Source organism: Gymnoscopelus braueri (genome assembly GCF_963280865.1).
Source record: "Gymnoscopelus braueri genome assembly, chromosome: 2".
Classification (NCBI taxonomy): domain Eukaryota; kingdom Metazoa; phylum Chordata; class Actinopteri; order Myctophiformes; family Myctophidae; genus Gymnoscopelus; species Gymnoscopelus braueri.
The window spans coordinates 41,979,487-42,003,897 of record NC_137604.1 but is presented as its reverse complement, the minus strand read 5'-3'; the positions used below and the strand labels follow the sequence as shown (position 1 = coordinate 42,003,897).

Genomic DNA, 24,411 nt, shown 5'->3' with positions numbered 1-24,411 from the left:
CAACAACTCTCAATTACGGGACAGTCCCATAGAGTGTGAACTAGGGTGCCAGGGTGTACACTTTTTTTCTAAATGCATACCAATAAAGGTACTGTAGGTAGGTTCAGTAGGTAGGCAGGAATCTATCTATCTATGTATCTATCTATGCATCTAGTCTACAACCAGCCGTTTATATGCATGTCACCAAACAGCTAAGTATTCTAAATGTAGTCGTTAATGCGTCATATGCACACATAAGTCCAAAACTCCACACACATACACCTGTAGCTTACAAAAATGCATGGGCAAATGACAGCATTTGCCTATGCATACATACATCATTCAAACCATCTACACACACACACACACACACACACACACACCTTTTGCAGGTACAGTATAAAAGAGAGGTTATCCCAAAATACACATAGACACCTGCCAAAGTCCAACCTCTGACATAGCTACAGTATAGTGTCTAAACCATCTTTACACATGTACGCACGCATATACTCACGCGCACGCACGCACACACACACACACACACCTGGTGCAGACCTAAAACAGAGACAGACACAGAGAGAGAGCAGGCTATCACTCTTGGGGCCGACTGCTGTCCGGTCTCCTCCGGCCCTGGCAGAGAGATCTCCTCCCCTCCTCACCCTGCCGTCACACCTAACATCTCATGCCGCCACGGGGCCTGACGCCCCCCTGCCCACATCATCAATCTGCGCCAAGCCTGGCCTTTCTGATTAATGATGATCCGTGCCGGAGGGACAGAGAGGGCCCGGGGACGATAGGGTGTGTGGGTGGGTGTGTGTGTGTGTGTGTTTGTGTGTATGTGAGGGGGGGTACAGGGGCCAGGAAGAGATTGAGGGAGGTGTGATGGAGAGAAAGATGGGTGCAGAGGACAGATAAGCTAGGGTGTTTTTTTACCACCCGTGCAGTGCCACGGTGTCAGGGGTGGGGAGAGTGGACTTTGGTTCAAAGGGGTGAGCTGGGTGAAGAGGAGAAAGGGAGAGGTGTCGGGGGAGGGGGGGTGCAGGTTAGCAGGTGCGAGAGGGGTGGTTTGACCACCCATGCAGAGCAAACGTGCAGCCGGGCTGTATGGACCACAGTGGTGGTGGTTAGGGGGGGTAGGGGTGCAGACAGGTGTGCCAGTGTTCTGACCACCACAATACTGCAGTACCACGCCACACGCTGGGGGTTCCTCAGATCCAGTTCAAGAGGGCAAGGAGCAGGAGGGGGAGGGGGGGGGGGGGTGGGCTTCGGTAGGAAGAGAGAGAGTTGGTGGTTCAGCCACCCGTGCCCTGAAGGCTGGCTTCCAGTTCACAGGGGCGAGTGGAGCAGCAGTGGCAGAAGGTGGTGGGAGGAGGGAGGGGCTGGAGGCAGTGGAGGGGAGTCAGGGGGAGGGGAGGGGAGGGAGGGTGTGAGGGGAGGGCAGCGACCTTCAAGTTAAGGGGCAGTGGCGCGGGGGTCGTGTGTGGCACCAGCTGGAAATGTCAGGCCGTCAGATGTCAGCGGGCAGACTAAGTATAACCTGGTCAGCACCTGGAAGGACGTCCTCTAATTAGAAGCGTGTTCGGCCATGTCGGATCACACGGGGACAGAGCACTCGGCCAGTCGCCGCTGCCTAGCGCACACACACAAGAAAAGGTACACATGCATTTTGCCGAGACAAGCTACGCAAATACTGTACATGCACACATTCAGGAAATTCTCAGAGATTAACCCAACACCTACATTCACTGAGTACATGCAAACACTCACATACTGTACAGTACATGTGCACCAAGAGGGTGAAATACATGGATAAACTGACCAAATGTCCCTTACTCTCTCATGTACACAGTAAAATCCTCAGTGTTAATTTGTACAAATAACCAAATGGACCGGTAAGTTCTATATTCAATACTCCGCTCTATGTCTCGCTATGGGAGACGAATCTTTTAGCTAACCAGGTTTCACCAGGCTGTACAGTAGGGGTGTCGCAATTTACAGGAGTTCTTACTCTATGGTGAGTGTGATATGAAATATAAGCTTATTATTATCACAATAAACATTATCATGTCTTCGGTTATATTCAAGGGCTTTAGGGGAAAAACAAAACTAATACAACTGCAGTCACTTTCAGTTCAGCACAGCAGAGGTGAGTGGCGTGTGTGTGTGTCACTGTGCAGCTGACGCTTGTTGGCATTCGTTAAAATGACTAATGCATCAAAATGGAACTACAACTAATCTAAGATACCATCAAAGCCAAGACTTTTTACAAGCGACCGTCTCTGGTATTGTATAATATTGTATAATTTTTGTTTGAGCTGTTAATAACTAGGCTACACTTAGGGTGGCCATTTGTCTGGTTTTAGGACAGCCAGTCGAGTTTTTGACCCAGCTGTCCTCCGTTCGGTACACCCCCAGGCCGGACGCATAATTGTCCGGCTTTTGAAAGAGTGATTACAGTGTACATGTTATTGGTATATATTTACATATCTCTGTAAAAGTACCGTTTCATTGGTATAGATTAGAATGTCAACTGGCAGTGGCAGCCAGCGCATTGGCTATGCATTGCTGCGTGCGTGCATTTTTTTTTGTCATAGGCTTGCTCCCAACAGTCACTCACACTGACTGAACACTCCTCCATTCTCCCAGGCTTGTTTATGTGGAGGCCGGGGCGGATGAAACTGACGCCAAGTACTGTAGTTGCAGATAATCTGCTGTAGATTTGCCCAAAGTTGCAGAAACGGAAAACTTCATTTAGCCAACAATGGAGCAAGGAAATGGAGTTCATAAAGAAAAGTAGAATTGACAAGTATCGTGCACTTTGCACCGTCTGTAACGGACATGATTGATGTCAGCATAAAAGGGAAAGGTGCCATACAACGGCATGCTTTGACTGACAAGCAATAATGACTCAATCTGAGAAGTGCAGGTAGGCCTACCCTCTCGTCTTTTTTCCATCCTGTCGGATCCACAATTGAGAACAAAATAACAGCAGCAGAGCTATCCAGTACCCTACTAGGTCCATGAGTCTCCTCTTCTCTTCCCTCTCTCTCAGTTTTATTCTTTCAGTTATGCCAGTGTGGGTTAGATTTACATTGGGACAATTTAACTCAGGAACAAAAACCTAAGAAAAACAAAAATATTAAATATACAATTTGGAATAATCTTGGGGCGTCCCTGGCTCAAAATATTTTGAGAAGGGGGTACGCGGCTAAATACATATTAATTTGGGGGCCTCATGCCCGACACAACGTGCCCTCCTTTCTGAGGTCCTGCTGGTGGCCACCCTAGCAACACTTGGTTATTAAAGTCCAGATGAAAACAATTTAACTGTTAAAATAGATTAAACTGATTAGGAATACTTTTTAACCCATTAAGACCTGAGGCCGATTCTACAAATGCCTTCTAAATCAGTAGTTCTCACACATTCACAACTTTTCTAAAATGTTCAAAGCTCGCAGTGCACCACGGAGTGACGCACTCTGAGCTTGTATATCTGCTATTTTTTAATTGACAACTCTAAAATTACACAGAAATGGCACTAAAATGACACAGCTTTCCCGATTTGATTCGATTTTTGAATCGAAAAAAAAAGAAAAACGTGACCCAAAGAATCAGAATCGGATCGTGAGATAGCAGAAGATTCACAGCCCTACTGTACACTATATTATACATAACCTCATGCTTTCCGCACATGTATGCACCATACTGCACACAAAAACAAACACTGTGCACAAACTGCACACTGGGCATAAACTACTAGTGAATACAGCCCTGCACTCACTCACTTACATTCACACATTCCTATTCTGTGTCCTCACAGAATCACAGACAACCCTGGGACGTGCACTCGACACACACAAAGTCACTCCACTCCACTGACCTTTTGGATTGTCACTATAAATAGAGCATATTTCCACTCCCGAATCTATGTTACTGAGACCACTGAATTATTTAGTAGCCTAATCCATGGGGCAAGTTTTTTATTTCTCGGGGCAGGCAGCGCTATCCCCACAAAAGAAATAAAAAACCCGCGCTACATTAGCAACATGGCAAAGTTTGGCCTTCAAACCCAACGCTTCGAGCTTTGACACTGTGGATTATATCGGCAGAGCACATTTTCTTCCCGTCAAGAGTATTTCCGTATGCACTCGCTGTACAGTCAGGAAACGGGCATCTTTGGGTGACTGCTGGGCATCTCCCGACTGTGAGCTTTCCCCGAACTGGATGCGGATGTGAGTCTAGGACCAGTGTCAGCTCCCTGGGTGCAGGATGGCAGAGTGAGGGGGCTTGGTTTCTGGGACCGGGGCTGACATTGCTATCAGCTTGTCTCCATGTTTTCATGCCCTGCTGACACCTGCCAGCAGCGACCGATGCCTCTCCCATACCTCATCCTACACACACACACTCTCTCTCTCCCTCTTGTCTTCTTTCTCTTCTGCTCTTCTCCCGCTTTCTCTCTCTCTCCTCTGTATTCCCGTCTCTGTCTTTTGCTACCCTCCTCTCCTGCGGTCTGGGTGTCTCTCTCTCTCTCTCTCTACCTCTGCTCTCCGGCCACACTTCTCCCTCTCGCCTCATCCGTCTCGCTGCCAGGCGCTTGTCCACTGCGCCTCACCTCTCGCTCTGTGGCCAGGGCTGCCGTCAAATAACTTCATTAGCTTTCCACCTCTGTCACGCCGGCCTGCTCCCCCTCTAACAATTGGCTGCTGTTTTCTCCGGGAGAGAAAAAAATGAGAGAGAGAAGGAGAGAGAGACAGAGGGCCATGCGCGGGGGCAGGTTGAGCGGCCGACAATGGCTGACAGTGTGCCGGACGGTGGGCAGTGATACTGACGGCTGCAGCAGGGATGTATGGACCAAGGGGTCAAGCTACAGAAGGCATGGCTGGCGGCCGCTCATGCGGAGCGGGAAAGCGGGACGACATGCAGATTAGATGTACGATATTCTGAATGAAAGAGGAGGAGGCTCTGAGGCAGCTGAAGCTGTAATATGTTGACTGATGGATGGGGCTAAAAAAAGTTTTAACTACAGCACAGAAGTACATCCTGCACTATGGTCATCGCAAAGATAAGATCATGTATGGGAGGTTGGGTCCCTTCCCTTCTACAGGGATAGGGGGGTGGCAAATTGGACAAAGATCAGTGAATGTATTCACATTTTGCTTTAAGGAGTGAATCTGTAATTAAATGTTTGAAATGCTGTCGCTTGTAGTGAGACCTGATACTCAGCCACTACATTACACAGTGCCCTGCCTGCAGTAGCTCTGGATACCATCAGTACTGACCTAGTGATGATGTCATGGCTTCATATGTGTCTGATGACCTTTGTTTGCATTTCCTGTTTCCAGTGCCCTCCACAGTGCCATCTAATAAAGCACACCTTACAAATATCTGAGTGATCTAGTTTATACAGGCAAAATTGCTCATCCACAATGCTTCAATCCTTGGCCAGTAAATCATTGCCTCGGAGCAGTATGAAGTCACACTCAAGCCTCTCTCCCAGGACTGGATAAGTAAGACAAGTACTGAGTCCTTGTGACAGACACCGCATTTCCCACAACCCCCTGCGCGCCAATTATTCACACCCGGTCAGGGGGGGTCATGCTCGTTCACCCCGTGTCCCCATGGCGGGGTTAGTGGCGGAGGGGTGGGAAAGGGGACAGGGATGGAGACAGGGTGGGGTATTGTCGCACTGCGCTGTCATTATTAGAACTGGGGGTCTGGCGGGCGCAAGGGGTTTGTGCATTTCAAAGCGCCACAGCGGCTGGCTTTCATCTCTGCATCAGAAATGTGGATCACACTGTACGGCTGATGGTTGTGGCAGCGTGCGAGCGTGGAAAATCAAAGGGGATTGGTCTGTGGCACCCAGAGGGAAAAAAGCACAAAAAAAAAATGATATGCTTATTATGTCAGAGGTCAGGGAGAGTTCAGCGGCTCTGGACGTGCCCAGGGAACTACAGATGCAACTCCTGAGCTGCTGCCGCTGCCTCCTCCTCTCTCCCTCTCTCCCCCTCCATCTCTTTCTCCATCTCTCTCGCTTGCTGTCACTTTATCTGGCTCTTCCTTATATCTTGCATGCCAGCTTTTTATGCCCCCCACATCTCTTCCTCTCTCCCTCCTGTCTTTCTCTCCCTTTCTTTCGCTTTTGCTTCTCTCGCTTCCTCTCCTTCCTCCTTGTTCCCTTGCTCCTCCCTCCCTCCCTCCATCCCTGTTCCTCTCCCCCTCTGGAATTGAGGCAGGGAGACAGCGGTGTAAAAGCAGGAGGGATGAGCTACTCGTGTACACACTCTATCTGGGTTGGCAGGGAGGTCAAAAGAAATGGAGTCCAGAGCTCCCGGGAGGAACTTACTCTCCCTCTCTCCCCTTCCCTCCCTCCATCTCTCCGCCTTTCCTTCTCTCGCTTTTCCAGACTCCCGTCTGGCCGGACCAATTCATCCCAATGATCTGAGGGACAGCCTTCTCTAAGGTGCTATATCTCAGTTTTTTCCCTCCACAACAATGAAAGCAAAAAAAAAACAACAGTGTTCATTAGGAAACCCCCACAAGCGTTCATTCCCTTTCCGCCAGATGAAATCTCCTCTCTCTCTCTCCTCTCCTGTTCTCCTCAAGCGACAGCTGCCCAACTAAGATGTCCGCCACTTGACACTGAGCTGACATTGTGGGGGAGCTGTCTTGGTGCATCCACGGGGAGTTGGCTATGCCCAGGCTTGATTGTGCAGTCTGGGAGTGTGGTGCGTCTAGCACCCAGAGGGCAACGGGGTAGGTGGTGGGGACTGTGGGGAGGTGGGGAAAGGGGAGCATATATGTGGAGATGGAAGGGGAGGTAACCGAAGGGAGCCCCTGGTACCCTACGCCAGCCCCCCTCCTCCTCATCCTCCTCCTCCTCCTCCTCCCTTGCGCATCCTACCGGAGGGTCACAGGATGGTGGCGCCGGGGGCGCTAATCATTTCAAATTATGAATTCCTTTTTAATTATGAATTATGCATACATTTTTAATTAATCTAATGTTCCCAGGGTTTTTTTTTCTTCTCCCCCCTCAACCCGCACCCCTCCCACCCACCACCCCCCCCCCCCCCCCTCACTCCTGATCTCAATCTAATTACGCAGCATTAAATGGAAGACTGGCAGCCATAGCCCTGACCCACGAGATGAACCCTGGTCAACCTTCTCCCATCAATCTTTCCCGTCCTCTCAAAGTGGGCTCATCCCTTTTGACATTTGGGTGAAGTGGTTGCAATGCATGTAAACACGGCCTCAGGGCCCGATATACCTGACCACAGCATGTTTGTCAAAGTTTGTTTGGGGTAAAACAGATGCAGGTTGCCTTTTTTTCTCTAGAGCATCATTCAACTTGTGGTAGAGGTTTGGTTTGTGTAGTTACCTCGCATGATGCAACTCCAACTATCTTCAATAGTGCTCCGTAGATTAAGAATTTATAATCCAAAATGTTGTCCCTTTTGATTTATATTGCACGGCAAAACACGTCTCAAAGTCACACTTTTAGCACACAAAGAATGCAAACAAAGCGGATTCTGCCAAAGTATAAAATATACAAAACCCAGTTTAGTTTTTTCATCAGTTTTTCAATGATCGCTTCTTAACGTGTGTCTGCTATTGCGTAATAGCAGACAAGGTGATTCATACCTATCTTCTTTCTAATTCAAAGAGTAAAATCAATACTAAAAGTGATAGAAGTGTGTCTTTGAGGCCTGTTTCGCCGTGCAATGTATATCAATGGGGAGAACATTTTGGATTATCACATTTTTTATCTATGAAGCAACTACTGAAGATGTCTCGACAATATTTGGAGTTACATCACTGCAAGGTAACTACAATCCACATATCTACCAAAGTTTAACGATGCTTTGGAAACCTGAATCGATGTGCTTTCAAACTTTTGGAAATGTCATGGCCATTTTCCGCTTAATTATATTCAAGGTGTATAGACCGACTGGAGTTTCTCAACCAGTGTGTTGACCTAAAAATGGTCCAGGGGCCAGGACCATTTGACAGTACACAGTGATAAATGCACAAAATCTGTCTGTGTGTGTGTCTATCTTACAAAATAACCAGAGCACCGCCCGACTGATCAACTTGGTGGGAATTTGTTTGGTCCAGCAGTTGGCTAGAATCTATGTATCTCTCTGCCTGTGTGTCCGACTGTCTGTGTCCAATTTAATGCATTGATTGATTGATGTCTTTAATTGATCATGAAATAAAATCATATGTCACATACATCTGTAACAAACATCTGACCCACCATAATCAACAGGAGAACGCAAAAAAAGCTTACAGCTTGTTCCCATTGCAGTCCTTCACTGCCAAGGACGACTTATGACGACTTTCGTTTTCAGTGGTTTTCCAACAGATGGCGCTGTTCTCTATCACCTGAGTGACCATTTTCACCCTCAAGTCAAACAGATCCAAGAGATCACGTGATCGAAAGATTTCCCCCCCCCCCCCATCCACTTTCTGTTTAGTGTTTTTGGGAAATCAGCTGTATCTTGAGTTCTCTTTTTTTCCCCTGCATTTTGGCGAGACATGCTATATTCAACAGCCTGTAAACAAGGGAGGGGGGGGGGTCGCGGTGAGTTTCTTTTTCTTCTCGCGGCAGCACAGTGAAACCCTCCATGCTTAGCAACCGTCGGGCGATCGATCATACTGGATATAAATATTCTGTGACCAGTTGAAAAAGGTAAGAAAAACGAAAATCGCTGGCAGTGGGCAAACGCAGCCAGAAATAAGTCTGGCTGTGAATGAGTTAAGTATGAGGTGTGTATGATGACATGTAGTGTGGTGCTGTTGGGTGCATGAGACAAAGCCCCCAGAAGAGAAGTGAAGCGCATTGGACATGGTGGCCGATCATACGTACTGCAGCTTATTACAGCTGGGGCCAGACACATGAAGCAAAAACGGTTTCGACCAACGGGCATTTTAACATTTTAAAATAGTTCAAATAGCCGATCAACAAGCTCACAACGTGTCGATGTAGATCGACTAGTTGATCTATTTTAAATGTTTTTTCAAAATATTAAAATAAGACTTAGGGATACGTTTAGGGATAAGGCCCTAAGTACTGACAATGGGTAGAAAGGTTCTCTGACAACAGGTACAACAGATATTGCATAAGGGCAAGCGTTCCCAATGGGCATCGCCCTAGTTAATTTAACTCTGATTGTGTAGTCCATCCAAGTCCATTTGGTTGTATACACTCTCTGAGTTACAAAAGAATAATTTAGCACTTCTCTTTTGATTTTTTCTTAATAAAGTTGGTTCCTTTGCTTTTATGTAGAGCGACTTTGGGTACTTATATATAGCGAAAAGTGCTATATAAATCTGAGCTATTATTATTATTATTATTATAAATGAACACGGAGTACTTTACTGTGTATTATTTCAAATTGAAAAGTAATATGAAACTCATAATACATGAAACTCATTCAAATTACTGAAATTCTCATTCTGTAATTATAAGATTATAGAATTTGGTAGCATAAAAGTGTAGATAAGTCGGATAGTTAGAATAACAGGCTGGGGACCAGGGAATCCCTGGCACATAGGCTGGGAAGAGCTACTTAAGCCCCAATGGCTCCAGAGCTACTGATTGTTCAATGGTAGAAGACTGCACTTGTACTGGGCAGCTCCCAGGTGTGAAAGGGAGTAACTGAGTGAGTGTGAAGCAGGATATTAAACAGCATCTGTGCTCACTAAACTTGATTCCTTTATTCCTGGCTGAATCATAGATTTAAAAAAAAATGTTTATGTAGGTCAACTACATAAGTCTCTCACATTAGCAAGCAACATGTTGCTCCACAGTCTCATCCCTTTTACTACTTCAGTTCTTAGCTGTGCTTAACTATTAGGCCACGTTTTAATATGAGAGAATTATGTGTCTCAATAAATCCAATATCTAAATCTCTTTGCTCACCAGTTCATTTCCTTTATTAACTAATTTGTTCCTAGCCCAATGTATCACGGAGACGTACCATTATTTACTTGCTTGCATGCTTACTTGCATATTTCTCAGAACTCATGGGAACAAAATACCGTAAATCACAGTGTTTTATATATCACCATAATAGGTTCCCAATGGCTACTGAAATTTCACGGGGCAAAAATGTGCTTGTTGATTAACTACAGGTGCCTTTGTGAGTTTACAGTTGTCCTTACCAGACAGCTTCATAAGGAGGTCGGTGGCCGTCTTGGTGGTGATGTCCTGACTGAAGAGGGAGGCCGCAGTGGGACCGCTAGGACTGGACCTCACCCCCACCCCAATCCCAGAGAGGTCCAGGGAGTTGCTGCTGCCGGGGCGCTCCCTGCAGAGGGTGAAGGGTGAGAGTACCGACAGGTCTCGTTCCTGTGGTTCCTCCTTGATGTGGACGTGGTTGGCGGTCGCCTCTATGGAGAGAGGGGAGGTCTGCAGTCCGGCATCCAGGCTGTGCAGGGGGGAGGACTCTGTGGTCCGCAGGTCCCCACTGTCGCCCATCAGGGACCCCTCGCCTTCCGTGTCGGTGGCCACCTCCTCCTTCACCTTGACATCACCGCGGGGGAAGTGCTGGTGGCAACGCATGTGGAGCTTCAGGCTGAAGTGGCGCGAGGAGGTGAAGGGGCAGAGTTCACACTGGAACGTTTCGCCTCGGTCCTGGTGTTGGTGGACCTGTGGGTTGGTTCAGTGGGAAGGAGGAAGAGGTTTAGGTTTGGGAGATTCCAAATGTAAGGTTTTGACATATTGAAGAGAATCAAGGAGCAGTTCAAGGCAATAGGTTGTACGGACGTTAGACTTCATGTCACTGTCATGTCGGCTGTCTGCACTACACAGACAGCTGTCTGCACTACACAGACAGCTGTGTGCATTACGCAGACAGCTTTGTGCACTACGCAGACAGCTTTGTGCACTACGCAGACAGCTGTGTGCACTACACAGACAGCTGTGTGCACTACACAGACAGCTGTGTGCACTACACAGACAGCCCGCAGATGTTTGATCTGGCAATTAAACTATGGCCAGCTCAAAATCCAGCATTTCATCTCCACAACTTATACACAGAACAGCAAGGCGGTAGGATGTGGCAACATTCCTACCTTGAACAGGCAGTGTATAAGGGTTAAAGTGCTAATGGACTATACTGCTATCAATATATGTGTGTTGTCTATTTACAGCTCCGTTACACAGCTAGTCCGTTACAGAATTTACATGAATAATTGAGTCAGTCTAAACATTATTGTGTGGCTAATAACTCATGTATGTTTGGATTTTTCCTCCAGGGCCTATTTTCAGCTAGACTTTTCAAATCAATCCCCTTTATAATGCATTAAAGTGCATTGATAACATAACTTTGAGGAAAAAATAAATAAAAATGCAATAAAGTTACCTATCTTAAGCACGTTTCAAGTCTGTGCAAGTTGATTTCCATGCAGCACTGAAATTAATGGAATTCAGTGGCTTCCTTGCAAATAAAAAACAAACTACTGTATGCTTTGGAAAATGGTCAGCAGTAATTTCAAGTACCGGTATACCGTGAGTTGTAGTCAGTGTCTAACCATGCCAGACCACAGTATGGTCCTTTAACAGTCCTCTGAAAGTGGATAATAAGATCACTTGCACCCCTTTGCTACTGTACCATATGTAAGGAAATTCCTATCTAAGGCAATGTCATGGACTGCCCTTGCCACCCACTGGAGGCAGAATTCATGCCACTCCCTCGAGGAGTGCATGTTCCGGTAACTGCAAGCTAACAGGCAGAAGTTCTCCTTCATCCCACAGTGCCATTAAACCACTCAACTGTGACAGACACACTTTCCACTCTGTGCCACCACATATCTGGCCACTTCGTTTAAATGTGTTTTGCGTATGTTCCTGTGCATGGTGCTTATTGTGAGCATGGATTATATTTTTTATGCCCTGCTGACAACAAAATGTCCCCCTCTGGAGAATAGAGCCTTGAATATGCGCTTGATTACATAAATTTTCTGCTGCAATTCAGGCGCTACAACCAACATGACACTGTGTGTAAATTGCACAATGTCGGGACAGTGCAATTAGAGGTGACTTTGACCAAAGCATACATATCCTTTTCTCGTGTCAGCAATTAGTAACGCCCCGAGAGCCATTAGAGGATGGCCACTGGGGACAGCTAATGTATGAGAGGGGAGGGGAGGGGGTCAAAGGTTGGCAAAAAAGGATACGAGTCACGATCATCTCACCTTCATGTGGGACTTGAGATTGTCTTTGCGAGCACAGCGGAAGGGACATAGGGGACATTGGTGGCTTTTCAAGCCGGTGTGGATGACCATGTGTCTCTTCCAGTAGCTCTTGCGTTTGATGACCAGTCCGCACACAGGACACTGGAATGGCTTGCCCCCGTCTTCAGGAGAACCTTGAGGAGGGAGAGCCACGATTTGTCATTGTTTGTATTCAGAAAAGAAGAAAATGAAGAAATGTGAATCAAGCTCGCACAAACCAGTGGAACCAGTGAATTATTTCCACAGTCCCCTACGATGGTTTGTTGTGAAAATCAGCTTGTGCCCTTTGTTTTTAGGCAGCAGAGGTTGCAAGACAAGTTCTGGTGACTATCTGGTTGAACGTTTTATGTTACAACATACCAATGTTGTTGTAGTGCAGAACGCTTAACAAAGACTTGCCTCTAGTACTGTGGTTATGTGGGCAGATGTGAAATGGCTAAACCCTGTCTCAGGAGCCATATGTGCCCCCTCTTTGCCAAGGATAAAATCCCACCAGAGCCTTCCCTACAGCAGTGGCTTTTTTGTGCCAAGGACCTTTTAAAAATGTTCAAAAATAGCAGGTGTACAAGCTCGCACTCGCAGCGTGACACTAAGTGAGGAGCTGTGAGCTTGTATATCTGCTATTGTTTAATAGCTAACGTATAAAATATGGATCAAGTGGTTAAAATGATGTGATGCTATATTCACAAATTTAGCTGGGGACCCCCTGGAACCCACCCGAGGACCCCACTTTGAGAGCCATTGCCCTACAGTACCTCTCCTATGCAGTCCCCCCCATCTGCTTTCCTGGTAATCTGTCTCAAAAGAGGACATACAAAAAAATGGGAGTGGACTACCTACTCTCCCCTTCTTCAGAGCTAGAATCTAGGTCTTTTGGGGTATGACAAACAAACAAACAAACCATTTAAGTCATTTAGTTACAAGTTACAATCTGAGACTTACTTTAGTTAATAAAACATCATTTGAACCAATCTGTATAGTATATAGAAATATATTACTGCAATATAACGAGCAGCACATCTGTGGTGGTTGGATTTAGTCTCCCCATTCCTCCATTGAGAATTGTTGACCCTGGTGTCATGTAAGGCTGTCACGAATACACATTTAAGTTGGCGATTAATTGTCACTAAAATAATTGCGATTAACGATTTAATTGTGTGTTTTAGGCGGGCAGATATGACAAATAACTTAAATGTACAAATGTTATTAACATATTTAATATGTATTTACATTTTATACATGTAAAAAAAAAAGCTGAAATAGCTGATCTACAAGCTTACAACGCGTCACGAAGTGACGCGTTGTAAGCTTGTAGATCTGCTATTTCTGCTTTTTTTTATTTGGAAAATGTAGACGATTATGCAAAAATAATTGCGATTATGTAATAATTGTGACAGGCCTAGTGTCATGTAGGTCACCTATAGGTTGACAATGACAATCAAGGTATCTGAAGAAGATGGCACACTGGACTCAGAACAACAGATCCACCACCATCTTTATCGCAGTTCAGACAATGCTGCAATTACCTCTCCATCAGGAGAAAAGAAAAAGAAAAAAAGGAAAAAAACAAATTACTGAGTGTAGCTTTAAGGCCTACTGTATAACAATTAAGATGCCTACTGAGGCCTGTGAGAGACGTCGCCTATAAGCCTAATGGCGGACGGTGCCAGTGGAAATGTCTACTGGAAGCAGCAGAAAAAGGAAAGTAAATGAAAAACAAAAAAAAGAAAACTTGAGGTTTAGTGTCTCGATTATTGTTGTTGGCTTCATATCCGGCATCCATTACCGTTTAATTGGTCTTATTAGAGAGCGGCATGATTGCATTACAAATTCTACAAGGGGCCTGTCAGGATGGGCCCTTCATAAGTATTCCGGTGCGGTTCCTTGAAAAACATCTGGTAATCAGTGTTTGGTGAAATTACCGTGCTCAGCCATTCATTGACCCGGGGTGTAAAACCCCGAGACTGCCTATTTGCAACAATAAACCGCCATCTGCGGCCCGGGCTCTCGGCTAGCGCTGAGGAGATCACCGTGCGCACGTGAAAAACAAAACAGAAAAACTTCTGTCACTGCTACTCTAGCTTAAGGTCGAGAGAAACAAAAACAGACAAAGAGGAGTGTGTAAGTCAGTCATAAGTACAGTACATAAGTGTGCATGTGTGTGTGTGTGTGTGTGTGTGTGTGTGTGTGTGTGTGTGTGTGTGTGTGTAGGGGTGTGTGTATGCTGGAGATGCGGCAGCATCAGGCGGGGGACTTACAAGCTTGTTTTTCCTACATAATCATCAATCTATTTTTTTTCAAGATGTGTCACGTACATACAGCATATGCATAGTACACTACCTATCTGTGTAATGCAGCTCTGCAGTCGAACCAGCCAGAGAGGCGCAATAAAACAAGACATGACAGTCGATAATCAAGGTCACATTTTTCAGTCTGGCGACCAAACAACTACCTGCTTTCCTTTTCTTTTTTCCCCTTTTTTTACAGCACTGTTCGACCTTGACGGTTTGCGGGTTACAGCGGATGGCCCTCTTTAGCATGCAGATCACAGAATATTACATCGACTCGCCGCTCATCTGTCTGGAGTCAATTTGATCCAGCCATTTTAGATTTGGCGGGGTTACGACACAATCCCTCAGAAGTGCCCATCCATCTCCCTGAAAACATTCTGTTCTCCCCAAAGGCTGCTCATTTAGATCCAGCACTTTCTTTGCTTCTACGGCTAGCCTCTGTATGTGTGCATGCGCGAGCGTGTGTGTGCGCGTATGTGTGTGTGTGTGTGTGTGTGTGTGTGTGTGCGCATGTGCGTGTGTGAAATCTGTGTGCCCCTCCTTATTGGGGATCTATGACGACATCTGAGTGCACACTTGTGGGATATACTGCATGGCCATTTGTGAGTCACTCAGAGCCAGAGAGAGAGTGTGTGTGTGTGTGTTTGTTTGTGTGTGTGTTACTCAGCGCCAGAGTTTGTGTGGGGCTGTGCATTTGTGTGCGTGTGTGTGTGTGTGTGTGTGTGTGTGTGTGTGTGTGTGTGTGTGTGTGTGTGTGTGTGTGTGTGTGTGTGTGTGTGTAAGGGAAATCTCAGTGTGCACCCTTGTTTGACCTCTAAGTCTATGCCTGGGTGCACAGTGCATGCATGGCTATTTACTCAGAGGCAGAATATGTGTTTGTGCCTTTGTATGAATGTGCATTATAGTGTGTGTGTGTGTGTGTGTGTGTGTGTGTGTGTGTGTGTGTGTGTGTGTGTGTGTGTGTGTGTGTGTGTGTGTGTGCGCGTGTCATTGTGCACCCGGGTTCTATATCTTTGTCTGAGTGCACACTTACTGCATGACCATTTGTGAGTTACTCAGAATGAGTATATGTGGTTGTGTGTTTACGGCTGTGTGTGATTGTGTTAGAGAGAGAGTGCGCGTGTGTGTGTGTGTGCGTGTGAATTTGTGATAGATGTACTTTGAGAATTGGGGTGTGTGTGTGTGTGTGTGTGTGTGTGTGTGTGTGTGTGTGTGTGTGTGTGTGTGTGTGTGTGTGTGTGTGTGTGTGTGTGTGTGTGTGTGTGTGTGTGTGTGTGTGTGTGTGTGTGTGTGTGTGTGTGTGTGTGCAAGTGTACACACACGTGCACGCCCGTGCGTGTGTGCGTATCCAGCCAGTGGAAACTGTGATGGGGTTGTGTTTGGCCGGGAGTCTGGAGCCGAGCAGAGAGAGAGAGAGAAAGAGAGAGAGCAGAGCTGATGCCTGCACGGGGCTCTGGTTAGCAGGGGTTTTTAAGCCAGGAGGAGGCTGCTGAGATGGATATGGACTCCCGGGCCCCCCGCTGTGTCGAGTGCACACTGACGGGGCCCCTTTGGCAGCCTGCACATCCGAGCGCAAACGAGCTGGTCCTGGAAGACGGTGAGGTCTCAGCTGAAGTCCACCCCCCCCACTCCATCCCCCCACCCGTTGAGCCTGCAGACCTTTTTCCCAGACTTGAGGCCAGCCAAGGCTGTTTTCTCTCTCTCTCTCTCTCTCTCTCTGCTCTGCCACTTCAGCGGCTGACAGCTAGAAACCGAAGCTTCGCTGCTTAGGAGTTTGGCATTGGGGAGGTGAAACGGGAACTAACACACCAACTACTAGAAAGCTTGGAGACAGAAAGACACGGAAAATCCAAACTGCGCTCGTTAGAATTTACCTTTTAACATACTGTGATGTTCAGTTATTCATTATTCCAGAAATGTTCTTTGGGGAAATTTGGGGGGGGACATGACCTTTTAATAAAAATTTGTCTTGAAGTTCAAAGGTCTATTTTTCTGAGTATCGTTGGCTGGAAGCAATCAGCACTCGCTGTTACACAAGTAGCATGCCAAAACAGAGCCAGAGTTATGTCTTTAGCAGACTTTGAATTTCAAGTTGTGTACTCGTTGAGGAAATGTTGGGGAGATTTTTCATTTATCTTAAGGCAGATAAAGATCTTCAAATTCAGGTAGATCTGTAGCACCATTCTTTCCTAACCCTTCCAAGGCTAGCTCTCAAACTGCTTAATACATTTCAAAGACATTCCAAAATACCTGTAATATTACAAATACCTCAATTACAAGCTCAATGCAATGCTCCAAATATGGTCTCAATAAAAGCTGTATACAGACAGATCAATGATGGGATCCCTAAGCCTTATTTAATCAATTATTCTTGCCCGGTGGCTACGAGTTAGAAACTGCCTTCCTTCACATTTGGTCGCGGTCGGCACCTCTCCAACACTGTTGTGCGTTCCTCCCCTGTCAACGATGAGACATAATATAGCATTTACTGGTCAGGTTGTGTTACCTGCTTGGCTGCTGGGCTTGACCCTGCCTTTGGGGGTGGAGGGCAACAGCAGCTCCAGATCCTGGGTGGGCGTAGAGGGCGTGGACTGGTTGCGGTCTAGCAGGGGCTTGGTGTCCTCCTGGAGGACCCCGGCCCCAGCCAGCGGGGAGCCATCCTTCTTCTCCGCCAGCAGGTTCCCCGCCGCCCGGGCCGCCACCTCTTTGAGCAAGGCGGCCGAGGAGGTCATGGAGACGAGGGAGAGGAAGGAGCTGGCGGAGCCTTGGTGGTGGTGATGGTGGTGGTCGGGGGTGGTGGAAGTCCCCGTGGAGGTGGCCTGGCTCCGCTCGCTGACCTTCTTGGAGAGCGCTGCGAGGGTGGAGCTGGCCGACTGCGGGCTAAACGGGGAGGTGAAGGCGTCGAAACGCACCACGTCTTCACCGCGCCCGCTGCCTCCTCCTCCTCCCCCTCCTCCTCCTCCTCCGCCCAGGGCGGGCACCCCCGAGGAGGGTGCAGCGGACATGGAGGAGGACGAGGAGGAGGAGGAGGAAGAGGAAGAGGAGGAAGAGGAGGAAGCCACAGCGTTCTTGTCTTGGAGCACAGCATTGGCCGCCGCCTTCAGCTTCTGGATGGCCGAGTCTGGCGAAAGGCTGGTGCCTCCGGCCACCGAGCAGCCGGCCGGGGGCCACTTGTCCGCCACGCCCACCCACACGAAGCCACTGCCGTTGCTAGAGGCGACCGAAGAGAAGGGGTCGAGGGGTTCCTGCTTGATTGCGGGAGGCGCCAGGGAGGCCGGCGAGGCAGAGGCTGAGCCCCCGCTGCTATGATTGTTGCTGCTATTAGCGGCGGCTAGCTTCCTGGCTAGCGCACTCAGCTGCTGGGCGTGGTGGGAGGACGGGGAAAGGGTGAGGGGCGGAGCCAGGCCTATGGGCGGAGAGTCCCCTCCTACTCCGCCCCGGGCCGAGGAGGAAGAGGAGCGGCCCAGGAGGTCCGCAGCTTCGAGCTTGAGCGACCCAGCCTCTAGGAGGCGCCGCAGGTTGCTGCTGAGGGGTTTACCCAGCGCCTGGCTCGCCGCCTCGCCGTACAGGGATGACACCACCGACGAGAGGGTGTCTTGGGCAGAGAACGCTCCTCCGTCCAGCCCCAGGAGTTCCAGGGAGGTGGCGCGGTGGTGGACCGGTGTGGGGCAGCCAAGCGAGCCCTCGCCTCCGGAGGTGTCGTGGTCCGCGGACCCGGGCCCGGTGAAACCGCCGTTGTTGACAGGCCGGTCGTCGGGAGAGGAGCCCCGCTGCAGGAGGAGCTCGTCCTGCGCGTCACCGTAGGACGACGACTCTGAGCGCGTGTCGGAGGCATTCCCAAACCAGCTCTCCTCTTCCACGGGACCGGCGTCTGGCCCTCCATCTTCGTTGCTGTCCACATCTACAGAGAGAAAAATATTTTTATTGGGATGTTTTACTGGAAGTAAACAGAGACGGAATCATCAACATGTTCCTCTTATAAACAACCATCAAGCTCTCTGTCCTTGTTGCTAGCCATGACCAGACATTGGAGAGAGATGTTCATCAACATAGACCTCAGGATCTCCGTCCTGATTGAGACCACAACATTTTGTATTTGTGTTTTGTAGGAAGGACCAGGCATCTGCATGTTGCTTTCAGACAAACAAGACTGCAGAATCATATTTTCCAGCAGTCTGAAAATTCCCCTCTTCAGACTGTACCTCACCCCCTAGCACTCTTCATTTCTTGTATCAATTCTTGTTGCCTGTTTTCAGATGCTAGTTATACTAAGCAGATGTATGTTGGTTACTTGTTCACTGTTATTTAAACAGACATATAATGTCAGCTACTCAGCTTGTCTACAAAATGTTAAGAATGTTGTTTCAGATAGCATGTTGTCTAGACAGATGCTAGGTTTGATGTTTACCTGGTATCCTAGTTACTTTGTAGTCTTGCGATAACCAGACAATCAGAGATCTCTGCCTACTAATCACCTGGGGACTTCTAAAGGCAAGGTAGTTGCTAGAACAGCGGCGAGAAAAGCCACTAACAAACTGATGCCTACTACTTTACTTTGGAAACCACCAATAATGTCACCACCCCATTATGAAGGGCCACTCTAAAGACTTTGGATTATGCAGGATTTTTTTACTCTCCAATTGTTTCACCTAGTTAGTTACTTTGTTGCACATAATTGTTTTCTTTTGACTCTATTTACTTGACCTTTTACCCTGTCATAGGGTTTCATGCCACTTACTCTGAACTTGCCCTTTGTAAGCACTGGTTAAGTGTCTGCTAAAGTCCTAAATTGTAAATTGCATACATTTGTTCAGCAAAAGCACAACGGCTGTTTATTTTGTGTGAGAATTGTCAACATCAGGCACCTCTATTCTATAACACTTTGTGAAAGGAGGTCACAGCAACCCAGGGCTGACAGCAATCACCTCGCTTTTATGTCTTCAAATCTCTGAGAGGCACGGCATCTATTTTCTGTTCTCGGCTAAAAGACACTTGCCTTGTACCAAGTAACAGTGTGCCAAAACAGGGGGGGGGGGTAATTTTGGCACATCATTACCTGAAGTGAGCAGTCTCAATTACCAGCGGAGAACGAAAAGACAAAAAAATTAAACGTCCCCTTTAAAATATGCCCACAGGCCTCAGTGCTTCAGGCTCACAGCGACAACCAACAACAACCATCGACCCAACAAGCTGTGACGCAAATTCTGTCTCATTTTCTGTCATATAAAACAAGCATCTTCCTCACAAGCAAGAAATAAACCACCGTCCGAGATGGCTGAGGAGCAACTTGTTTTTTTTCCTCATCCCTATTCTTTTTTTTCACTATATTTTTCGCAGCTCGGGTCTATCTGGAGGAAGCCTAGTACAGGGGTTACCATGACGACGGGTCCTTCTGGGAGGCTAGACAGCACAGATTAGGGTAATGGAGGTTACAGCGCCAGATTAATATGCATGAGCCTGCGGATACCACCAGGGAGCCAATAAGGATAGGGTTAAGGTCAGCGGGGGTCATTAATATACACTTCGTGTATCAATATTCATAAGCAAAACATTACAGCTTGCCAGACAAGGGCGAACAGAGGAAGAAGTGAATCTTCCTTGATACATATTAACTTTAAAAAAAAGGGAAAAAAACTCCATGAGAATGTGTTGGGTAAAACAGGAAGAAAAAAAACACCAACAAGGCATCTGAAAAGGGAAATGTCAAAACTTTGCATGTGTTTGTTGCTGTTCCAGAGGTTAGCGAACGGAACCTTAGCAAAATAGGATTCTGTGTGTTTGAGACAGGAGAGGTTACAAGGACAAACGGGGCATTGAGTACAGTGTGAAAATACGATAAGTAGGAATTACAATGAATTACTTGGTCTCCTGTCTATCTCTCTCTCTCTCTCTCTCTCTAACACAATCTAATACTCCCTATTTTCTCCATTACTTTCTCATTCTCTTTCGTACTCTGGCTCTCTCCATCACTGTCTCCCTCTCACTCTTCCAGTCCCTCTCGCGCACACACACACACACACACACACACACTCTCTCTCACAAGTGTGCTCTCACATGTGCATGCACTCTCTCTAGTGTCTCTCTCTCTCTGAACCCACACACACACATCAATCCTGTCATCACCGTGGCGACCCTGACAGGATCCTGGTGGGCTTCTCTCTGTTTAGTCGGTTGCCAGGCAACTTGTGGCCTGACGACCTGTAGGTATTGTTAGGGTTTGGTTCACATCTGTCTGGTCTAGGTGACTGCAATATTACAATGATAATGCACTATTACCACCATGATATTATACAATGATGATACTACAACGCAACAATGATACTACACTACAATGATGCTCTGCTACTACTACTACTACTTAGAACCTGGGACTCGCTGTCAGGCTGCATCAGAGCCTATATATGGTACCCGCCTTAACCACTCGGCCATAGGCACCTCCAAATCGGTAATGTTGAAAACCAAGCCCCAAGATAGAAATCATGGACTCAGACCTGAATTTCAACAGCCACATGAAAGCAAATATTACAATTTAGTAGAGGTTGCGTTTGCCTTAACTGCAGTTGAATCAGAAGAACGCTGCAGCAGTGCAGCTCAAGTCCTTCTACTAATACCGAGGAAGTCGATCATATCAATCCAGTTTCTAGTTTACACTGGCTTCTTGTCCGTCAAAGAATTTACTTCATAATGCTACAGCTGGTATATAAAAGCACTGAATCGTATAGGGCCCAAATACAGCTGACATTCTGATCTTGTGCTACATCATGAAACGGACCTCTCAGGTTGTCTGAGATAGGTCAGCTGTATAAAAAGAAAAGGAAAAGGAAAAAGGTCAGCTGTATGTCCCCAGAGTCAAAACTAAACATGGAGAAGCAGTGTTCAGTTTTCATGCACCAGATATCTGGAACAAACTCCCAGTAAAACTGCAGGTTTGCAACAACTCTCAGTTCTTTTAAATCAAAAGCTGAAGACTAGCCTGTTTGCCACAGCCTTTTAGTGAGTTTATTTATTTTGCCATTTCTTGTGCACTGTAATTTTATACTCTTACACATCTGTCACATACAGTACAGTACACACTTCCCCATCTTGCAGTATTATTAACACACACACACTTTCATATCGCAGCTACCAGTGGCAGTACTTACACAATGAAACGTACGCACTGTATGTCAGATGCCAGCTCTAATAGACCAGAACAGAACAGGCCTAGTGGTCGCCCTAAACACCCATATCTAATACATCTGCAATAGGCCTATATGTGAATCTTAATATATGCATGGAGCATGATGTACAGCACGCTCCTCACATCTTCACAAAGCATGCTTATTATCTTTGTTAACAGAAACTCATTCATGACTTTGGCCCCAACTCGCATAAGTATCACCCACACACACACCCGGGTCCCTTATGTTAAATAATATGCATTCTTTCATTGTATCTAGTTTCACGGTTTAGACGATATAGGTTAACCTATGATCTTAGATTACTATCTCTATGCGTTTGATGTATTACCTTGTGTTTACCTTGCTTACAGTAAATCGTTCTGGATTAAGTCTGCCAAATGCCTAAATTGTAAATTGTATCTGGGGTGTCCCAAAATGAGCAAAAGTTGGATCGAATCATGACTTTAAAAGTAAGTCTAATTGCTATCAAGAGCTGGAATGGCACCTTGCTGTTGTTTGCGAAGAGTGCACTATGCAATCAAAAGAAGCCAATGCATGGCAGAAGGAACAGCTTCAGCTTCATCACCTGCAAAAAGCCATCGATTATGTTCTTAGCGATTATTCTATCTATTACTTTTTTGATTAATCAAATAACCGAGAAGCAGTTTTTTTATGTACATGTTTTTTATATATTAACAGATCAATTAACTACTTGATACAAAATATTTTCTTTTGTACGTCTAGTGTCCCTCTGCTCCGTCTTTCTCACGTCTCTCCACTGCATCTCCACAAAGAGTGGAAACCAAGCTCACGATGCGTCTTGAACTTATATATCGGCTATTTTCATGACTTTTGAAGGTTTAGGAAATTAATGAAACAATTCACCTATAATGACATGCCCAAAATACGGCTTGATTACTTATCGATTATTTTACTAAATTAGCGATTTTTTAATTTGTATAATTGATTAAATTGATTAGTTAGACTAACTGTTGCACCCCTAAATAGAATTGTATTTTTTTTTGGCAGTGATTTAAAAAGTTTAAATCAAAATCAAATCATGACCTTAAAATCTAAAGTCAAAACAAATCGTAGATTTGGATACTGATGACACCTCTAATCGATGAAAATGGGGGGGAAGCTTTTATGTTTGTTTCTTTCCTGTCCCTGTGTATGAAATTGACTTGACCCTGATCAGAGAGGTGAAAACCCTCAGGTGGTCAAACATGAATTTTCCTTCCTCCTTCAATGTGCTTGTCAACAGAGTAAGTAAGAAGGAAAGAGGGGGAGAGAGAGAGATACATATATACAAGCAGGGGAAACATGGAAAACATGAGAAAGACTGACATAAAGTAGGAGAGCGGGATATGGAGAAAGAGACAGATGGAAAGAAAGAAAAAGACAGAGAGAATGTCATGACCCTCTTCCATGTGACATGCTAAGAGCAGCGTGAGCCTCTAATGGTTGTAATGTGGTTAGAGAGGGAGATGGCAGGATGGCTCTCCTGAGGTCTCAGGGTTTCATCAGCCTCAACTCTCCTGCACAGAGGTTCCGCCCGCCATCAACAGTGTATCATCTTTAGATTGCCATCTTATTTCTCTCCGCAACAATTAAATGTGAGTGTATTGTCAAATCAGGAATATTGAAGTTTGCCATCGTTGGCTTGGTGTAGTTGAAAATAGTTGAGACGATGTTGCAAGATGCAAAAAAACATAAATGTGGAAATAATAATAATAGTTCCACACAAAAAAAATGCAAAGACATCACAGCAATGTCTTGCAAGAAGAAGCCTAACTAAAAGGTGCCATATGTTCACAGTCTTACTTAAATCCAGGGTTCAGGAGATGTGGGGGGGGACAAAAAGACAGCTGAATACAAAACTACACAGTACATGGCCAGGCTATCGGCAGAGGCCTACAGTGCACCGATGCGCCCCGTTGCCCTGGTTTCATGTGCCACAGGCGAGTGAGCCCAGCCCCGTGGGCGGGATGACATTTCCCAAGGTCACGGTCTCTGGCCTGAGCTCCTGGGGGCCAGGGGGAGGGGCTTTTGCGTGAAACCCCTACTCCTGACCGCTGCTATGTGCCACACACACACACACAGGAACATGAGCTAGTGCAAAGACACAAAGACACGTATGTGGGCGCAAACGTACAGTATGCTTGTCTACACACACACACACACACACACACACACACAGAGTTTAGGAGATGTGTGTTTGTGTACCATGCACGTGCACACACCCACACAGTTTTAACTAACAACCACAGCCAAGAATGTGATTAAAAGCAACCTAAAAGTCCCCCCACCCACCTCTGCCCCTCATCATTCCTTTCTCTCCATCTCTCTGTGACACCCATACAACTACACTGTTGCCTCCGGTAAAAGCAGCACTGACCACCAGGCAAGGCCACAGTAACTGCAGAAGCCCCCACCCTTACCACACATGACACACACACACACACACCCCCTCTGGTGGTGATATAGGCACGGATATAGGGGCTGAGGCGGCGAGCATCTGCCTGCGAAAGGGAAGCGTTTAGCGCTGTAATGGCGGGGATGACTTGCATGTTGAGACAAACAGCTGCAGGCGCTCAGCAGTCCGGATCCGTTAGCGCTCACACGCTGCTGCTTCAGTGGCATGCAGTGGCGGCCACTGGTGTGTGCGTGTGTGTGAGAGAGAGAGAGTGAGCGAGTGAGTGAGAGAGATTATAGGGGGGATTCTCTTCTCGCTAGGATACACA

The 24,411-nt window shown here is 46.7% G+C and overlaps 1 protein-coding gene across 4 annotated transcripts in view; it reads right to left on the bottom strand.

Moving 5' to 3' along the window:
• Positions 1 to 24,411, bottom strand: part of znf827 (zinc finger protein 827) — a 106,247-nt gene that overhangs the window by 63,443 nt on the left and 18,393 nt on the right. For all 4 annotated transcript variants that reach the window (XM_080412805.1, XM_080412807.1, XM_080412806.1 and 1 more), the window contains exons 2-4: positions 17,014 to 18,408; positions 12,178 to 12,350; positions 10,144 to 10,630 (exon numbers count right to left, since the gene is read on the bottom strand). In XM_080412805.1, the coding sequence (XP_080268931.1) occupies positions 10,144 to 10,630; positions 12,178 to 12,350; positions 17,014 to 18,408 (2,055 nt within the window). The remainder of the gene's footprint in view (positions 1 to 10,143; positions 10,631 to 12,177; positions 12,351 to 17,013; positions 18,409 to 24,411) is intronic.